The sequence below is a fragment of the Lycium barbarum genome, chromosome 2 (assembly GCF_019175385.1).
Source record: "Lycium barbarum isolate Lr01 chromosome 2, ASM1917538v2, whole genome shotgun sequence".
Classification (NCBI taxonomy): Eukaryota; Viridiplantae; Streptophyta; class Magnoliopsida; order Solanales; family Solanaceae; genus Lycium; species Lycium barbarum.
The window spans coordinates 149,294,751-149,302,274 of NC_083338.1; the positions used below are offsets into that span (position 1 = coordinate 149,294,751).

The following is a 7,524-nucleotide window of genomic DNA, read 5'->3' on the forward strand; positions in this document are numbered from 1 at the left end:
ATAAAAAGACCCATTTTAATTAATGATATACCGAGGGTGACAAAATATTGCTTAATACCAAAAATGTGTGATTATTAGACTCGGGTAATAAAATCATATGGTGTTATAATAGCCGTGTAATAATATATATTATTTTTCTTTGAAAATCCGCACTAAATAAATACTATTATTTAATTATGCAAAGATAAATGCGTAAGCTGGTAAAATGCCGAAAATGATAAAAATTGTGAATTATAATAATATTAATAAATAATAATAATAATAATAATAATAATAATAAAATGCGGTAAATAATAATAATTGATAGAATGATACAATGGCGGTATTGATAAAAGACTAATGAGTATATATTTTTTATTTTCCAAAAAATATTAGAAGCGCAAATGGGTATTTCGGAGGAGAAACGGGACAAAATTGGGTGTCAACACTGCTTAGTTTGGCATTGAAGAGATTTTGGCAACGAAGTCCTACCTTTCTTCTTGGACTTTTCCGTAAAACTCTTTGGCCGAGTATTAGAGCGACGAGTTGGTTCCTTTCTTTTTAACCCGGTCACCTTTGTGACATTTGTGTTGTCAATAAATATTATTTCACTCGGTTCGTTCTGAATACTCTTGCTTGGAGCCAACTTTTCAGGCGATTCATTTCTCTTCTTGATATCCTTTAACTTGGCAATTATCTCATTCGCACCTTTTGCGGCCAATTCATACCCTTCTGTGGATTCTGAAGCTTCACTTGAAATTTGAACAAAAGTATGGCATAAATGTCTGTACCTTGCAGTAACTTCAACTTTTGGATCACTATCTTTTTCTACTAGATCGATATCTACCTCGTTCATGTTAGAAGCATCTTTTGTCCACCGCTTTAATATATAATGTACCGGAATCATATCCTTCACATTTAGTAAATCCAGAATCTTTAAAGCATGTCTACATAGTATACCCAAAAATTCAAACAATTTGCAGCTGCAAGAAACTTGAGTTACTGATTGCTTAACAGTTACAGCATGCTCCTTAACACTTCCAAGAGTGCTAACATTATAGGTACATAATTCTCCTTCACTATAAGAGTCCTTTATGGAAACCAGTAGTGATCTTTCCCATTCATTTTGGAACATATCAAATATAGTTGGGGTGTATACTTCCCTAGCATGAATCAATAAAGGAAGTTTAACCTTTAAAATAGGTATTCTTTGAGTCATGTCAAAATTTGACTTATTCTCATTGGCACGCTTATCATCAACTGATCTTTGAAAATGCTTAAAAAATTGAACAATATCCAAATCAGATTTTAAATATCCCCTTAAAAATCCATTAAAACTCTCACTTAATTGTGTACTTCGCATACCTGCTGAGAATGTATGTCTTCCGTATGTCATGGACCATTTCTCTCTTACAACAAATGTGTTTTTCAACCAACTATTATCCTCAAGGTCATATTTCTCAAGCATTTCCTGCCATGCACTTAAAAAATCCTCCTCATACTCATAATCATAAAGCAATTTGCTAAAATCTCTTGGAAATGATTCATTAGCTCTAAAGATATGATTAAGATGTTTAAATGCATTCTTTTCCAAGTGCCATACACAAAGGCGATGATATGTTTTGGGCATTACAAATGATATAGCAGCAGATATAGCGGGATCTTGATCAGTGAAAAATGTTTGTGGTTTATCCGCAGACATAATCTTAAAGAATGCATTAAAAAGCCATACAAATGATTCAGTTGACTCTTCGTATAGAAGGGCTGCACCAAATATAACCATTTCCCTATGGTTATTTAAACCAACAAACAACGCCAAGGGTCGATACTCTTTATTTGTTCTATATGTTGTATCAAAGGACACAACATCTCCATAAATCTTAAAATCTCTTATCATCTTTCCATCAGCCCATAATACATTAGTTATCAAACCATCGTCATCTAGATCTAAAGAATACCGAAAAGCAGGATCTTCTAGTATTTGTTTCTCAAAATAATCAACCAAACTACGAGCCACCCCATGTTTCAAACTATCTTTTCTTTTATCCCGAAGATAATTCTTCTGATCTCTCCTTGTGTAACCTAGAAAAGATTGTCCTCCAACTTGACGAGCAGCATAATCAAATGAAGCTTTAGGGCATATTCCTGAATCATCTAATAAGTCAATTTCATATGCTTGAGCAACTTTTATCTTTCTTTGTGAGGGTAACATATGAGCCAAAGAAGAAGGAACAAGAGGATGATTATGTTTCTCTTCAAATGAAGGGATGCGAAACATTCCATTTGATTGACGACTAACACTAAAATGAGCTAAGCACCCCGTCCTAGTTTCATTTCTATGTTTTTGAACCATTGTATCTCGTTTGTGTTTATCTCTATAACCTTCTTTATAACATACCAATTTTCTTGAAGTCACGTACCCTCGGACTTTATTTTTGTTAGCATATTCTCTCCTTACGCTAAAACCAATTACACCAGCGTATTTATTGTAATATTCATATGCATGCTCATCTGAATCAAATTCCATCCCAAGTTTTATGAGCACATTACATCCACTTTGAGACTGACTAGATCCAATCTCCATAAATCTAAAATACAAAGAATATAAATAAGATAAATAATCAGTAATCTTAAAATTTTACGAGTTCATTATCAAAAAAAGCATACACAGTGATGTAAACAACCAAAATACATAGTAGCAGCAACATGTCACTTCCAAAGCAAGCTTAATTTCATAAGGCATAGTACAACGGTGATTTTTCAACAACTTCAAGGTGTAAGTCTACAAGGACTATTTGTGTGATATAGTTTTGAACTTTATTCAATTTATGATGTGTGCAAAAATTCCCACATTTTTGTTATTCATATTTACTAAGTAATATTCTCAAAAGGTTCTGGTTGAGACATTTTATCAAATACATTGTTGACACTTTTCACATTGACAATTGTACCAACAAAAAGTAAAAGGCTTTCACATTGACAATTGCAACAAGAAGAGGAGTGTAAGAGCAATGAATAACCTGTATTTGTGTCGTCACTTCTTCTTAAGAAAAAGAATTGTTCATCAACTGATTTTCTTTTTCTTTCGGATCTTTTGTTGTTGTGCCTTGCAAATGATTTAATTTTCTCTGTTTGCTGAGTGTTACATCGTCCCTCTCTTGAGCATATAATTTCCATGGTAAGAAAATCTTTTTCCCAACAAGAAGGAAATTCCTACAGCAATTTTGTCGGATATCTTGCAACCAGCTCCGAAAATTTTGAAGCGGGATTTTAGGATTTTCTTTTATCTGCGTTTAACCATGGTTTAAGAGGCTTTTTTGGTTGAACAATTAATGACCCTTAGATCTGTAAGTGTCCAGATGTCAGCAGATTAAAGGTCCACTTGACAAACTGGACAATCTCTATACTGGAGCGGAGCCGAGTCCACAACAAGATAATTAAGAGCCCGCAACCCATTTAGTATGAAAAAAAAAAACCAAACTAACAAAAATAAAAATAAAAAAAATACATAATTAGGTTTCACGCACAGAATCTGTGCGTGAAAGGATCAAACTGTAACTTTTTTAATTTGGTCCTTTCACGCACAAATTCTGTGCGTGAAAGACTACTTTTTTTTTTCAAACCCATCAAAATCACGTTTTTTCCATACTTTGGGCAAAGATTAGTCATGTTTCAAAACCCCGAAATATCAATATTTTATATAGGACTTAATATCTTTTTTTGCATACAATAATGTCGGCTCATTACATCAAGTATAACTAAACGTTTGGATCGTCGTTTTAGGGGTTCTAAAGTGCCCTGAATTAAGTTTTTTTCTCTTCTTGTTCTTATTTTAGCAATGACAACAACAATTTCAGCTAAAAAACACTTTACCTAGAGGCTGAAGAGTTCAAACCAACTTCCATGGAGAAAAATGAAGTGCCTTCTCTTCCCCAATTTCCTATTTTTCAGCAAACTCTTCTCCTTCATTTGCATCCCTTCAACACACTTTGCTAGAAATTAATAATAGCCTTAAACAATCAAAGCAAATTAAAAACTTACTAATTTTTTCTTATTGATGACTTCATCATAAACTAACAACACAAATTAACCGCATGAGTCAGAAATTTAAAAGAACTTAAATAACCCCTAATCTTCATCAGAATAGAAGTCTTCAATATCGTCGTCAGAAAAATATTGGCGGTTTCTTAAGACACATCTTTTTTCAGTAGATATTAGTTCTCTACCGGTTGATGGTGCTTGTTCTTCGGCCAATTTTAGCATGTAAAATCTACAGCGTCTTGCCAGCATTCTGTTGTTTTCTTTTCTAATCCTTTGTACTGCAAGCTTGCAAGTTTCTGGACCTACTCGAGGCATGGTTATTGAGTACCCTGTTGCGATTGGAGCGTTGAGATTTTCCAAGTCACGAACAAGACATTCTGATTCGGCAAGCCGATATGACCATTCTCGGAGTAAACCACAATAATATTCTCGCGGATCTGAATATTTCACACTGTAAAAATCATCATTACGCTCTATAAGAAGGTGGAATTTAGCTCGTCTAGTTTGAAATCACTGTTATCACTCGAAAAACTGCTATGATTTGAACTCTCATTATCACTGCTATTTGGTCCTTTTGGTAGGAGTAAAGATCAAGCTGCGTTTCTACTACTCGACATTGAATACGTTGTAGTCTAATAATAAAAGAAAGGGCCGCTTATATAGTTGCAAACCCCCATATACCCCTAGTTGGGAGGGGGGGTGGTCTTTATGACCCTACCTACTTACTTTATATAAAAAAATATTAATCTTCATCGGACATCTCACAGTCCGAATCCCACTTGGATCTAAATCTTGTGCTACCATGCATACCATATTCTACCCTAAAGTAATGTATTTGCATCCGATTGTTCTCTTCGCGAAAACAGTTAAGAGCAAAATTAAACTCTTGTGGAGTTTCACGAGGCATTGACAGAGCACGTTCTTTTGGGCGTTTAAGCCCTAGTGACGCTAACTTTTGCTCCAGTGTTGCAGCCTCCGTAACACGCCAATCCCACTCCACTCTCATTTTATTATTGTATTCTCGATTGAATCTGTTGTTAGGGTTATTTGAGTATTGAAAATCATCATTTAGTTCTCATGGCCTACCCATTGCTTCGAATATGTTTCCTGGGGTAAAACATGTAATAGAATCAAGATTACCAAACTAGGTGTAGAATGACATGATAACTCGTTTTGATGTGAATGTTTCTAGAAATTGTCAATCATGTTACATATAGTACTTTATTATTTGACCGTTTTAATATGACCCTCACTTGTATTGCACACCATTTTAATGAGCAATGTAAGTGTTGATTTGACAACACACCACACATGACAATTTCAGCAATCTATGACACATATAGACTTGATTTGACAATACATGCTGCATTATTTGACCAATTTAATATGACTCTCACTTGTATTGCGCACCATTTTAATGCGCAATGTAAGTGTTGATTTGACAACACACCACGCATGACAATTTCAGCAATCTATGACACATATAAACTTGATTTGACAATACATTGCTGCATTATTTGACCATTTTAATATGACTCTCACTTGTATTGCGCATCATTTTAATGCGTAATGTAAGTGTTGATTTGACAACACACCACGCATGACAGTGCTTATGAACAACAGTAAGTTCATCACCTTGACATTAAATAATCTATATATATATATATGATGTTAGTATTTAAAATATGTTACTTTTCGTGTAGGAGGAGGAATGCACTTGATAATGAAGATTTTCAAAATTATTATGTGTCATCATCAAGTGATGACGATGAAATAGCTAATAATGTAGAGGTAACCGATGATGAAGATGATGATGATGTTCAAGTTGGTATGACCAACAATATTCCTCAAAGCCAAAACCAACAAGAACCAATGCACCACTACGTACCACTACCGATGGCGGAAAACCAAAGTTCTGAAAGCCCAATTCAGTGGCCTTCTAACAATATTCCTTATCTTGACAGCCTGCAAAGTCATGATGATGCATTTGTCTTCACAAGAGAAGATGATCACAGTCGCCTAAAAAACTGGATTGAACCAAAGGATCTCAATAGAGATCCATGCTACCTTGCAAAAGGAATGTTGTTCGCATCCAAAAAGGTGTTGCAACGGGTTGTCAAAATTTATTGTTTTAAAGACATAAGGGAGTTTAAGGTTGATCAGTCAAACACAAAGATATGGAGGCTAGTTTGTAGACGACGGTATCAAGGATGTGAGTGGTTGCTTCGGCGAACTGTTAAGCCTGATGGTATGTGGGCTATCACAAAATTCCGCCAAAAACACACTTGTGATATGGAAGACAATCGAGCAGATCATTATAATTTAGATATAAACATGATTGCTCAAGTGTTACTTAAAGGCGTTGCCGCAACGCCTAGATAACATATCCTACCTAGTACATTATATGTCTTATATCTATTAAAAGATCATTACTAAATGTTGTTTATTTAAACTTGTGCAGGATCCCCATCAAATATTGCATTAGAAACGTTCAAACCGCATATGCTAAAACTATAAGCAACAGAAAGGGATTTCTCGAGCGTAGACGCGCTTTTGAGATGATCTTTGGAAATTGGCATACCTTTTTTCAATCGCTGCCAAGGTATATGGCGGCTCTACAAAATTTTAATGATGGTATTGTTGTAGAGTGGTGGCTTATAGAGGGTAAAATTTTCAACTTCGTATTCTAGTGTATTGATGGGTTTGCTCACTACCGGCCAGTGATATCCATAAACGACACGCATGTATATGGTGCATACGATATAAAGCTCTTAATTGCAGTAGGAATGGATGCCAAAGGGTCAATATTCCCTCTTGCTTTCGCAATTGCCGCTAACGAGAGCAATGACACATGGGGGGTCTTTTTGACCCATTTGAAAACTCATGTTATTAAGGATCGTACGGACATATGCATGTTGTCTGATCGTCATAAAGGCGTATTGCACTGTATGAATAATTTGCCGGGGTGGCAGCCTCCCCTTGTTTACCATCGCTATTGCTTAAGGCACTTGAAGGCAAATTTGCAATAAACGTTTCACAATGGCACTCTAAACAAATTGATGTGGGGGGCTGCGATGGAGCATCAAAAAAGAAAATAGGCTGCAAAAATGGATCTGATCAGAAAAGCTAGTGAACCCGCATACATTTGGTTGATGAAGCTCGAAATTGAAAAATGGACGCTTTATGCTGATGGTGGCAAAAGATGGGGCATGCTCACAACAAACAGCTCAGAATCTTTCACTGGCTTGCTTAAATGTGCTCGAGGACCATCAGTCACCGCAATGGTGAGAATGACTTTGAAGCAGGTTGTGGAGCGATTTGTGGCTAGGACAAGGCAGGTCGGAGCGATATTAGCCAAAGGCGGGACATGGATGCCAAAGCCCTACACTAAGATGATGCATTATAGAAAAAAATGTGAACTTCACCAAATGACCGAGGTATGACCCCATTCAACATGTGTATGAAGTTAGGACGGGTTATTACAATGGTAAGGGTGGAAACGTG

At 35.7% G+C, this 7,524-nt stretch overlaps 1 protein-coding gene across 1 annotated transcript; it reads right to left on the bottom strand.

The window, feature by feature from the left end:
• Positions 1-421: 421 nt before the first annotated feature.
• Positions 422-2,563, bottom strand: LOC132629143 (protein FAR1-RELATED SEQUENCE 5-like). The gene has a single exon (XM_060344873.1). It carries the CDS (start codon positions 2,561-2,563, stop codon positions 422-424), a length of 2,142 nt encoding a protein of 713 aa, XP_060200856.1.
• Positions 2,564-7,524: the final 4,961 nt, after the last annotated feature.

Excerpts from the sequence above, each read along its gene's own strand:
- LOC132629143 (XM_060344873.1), bottom strand. The coding sequence starts at position 2,563 with ATGGAGATTGGATCTAGTCAGTCTCAAAGTGGATGTAATGTGCTCATA.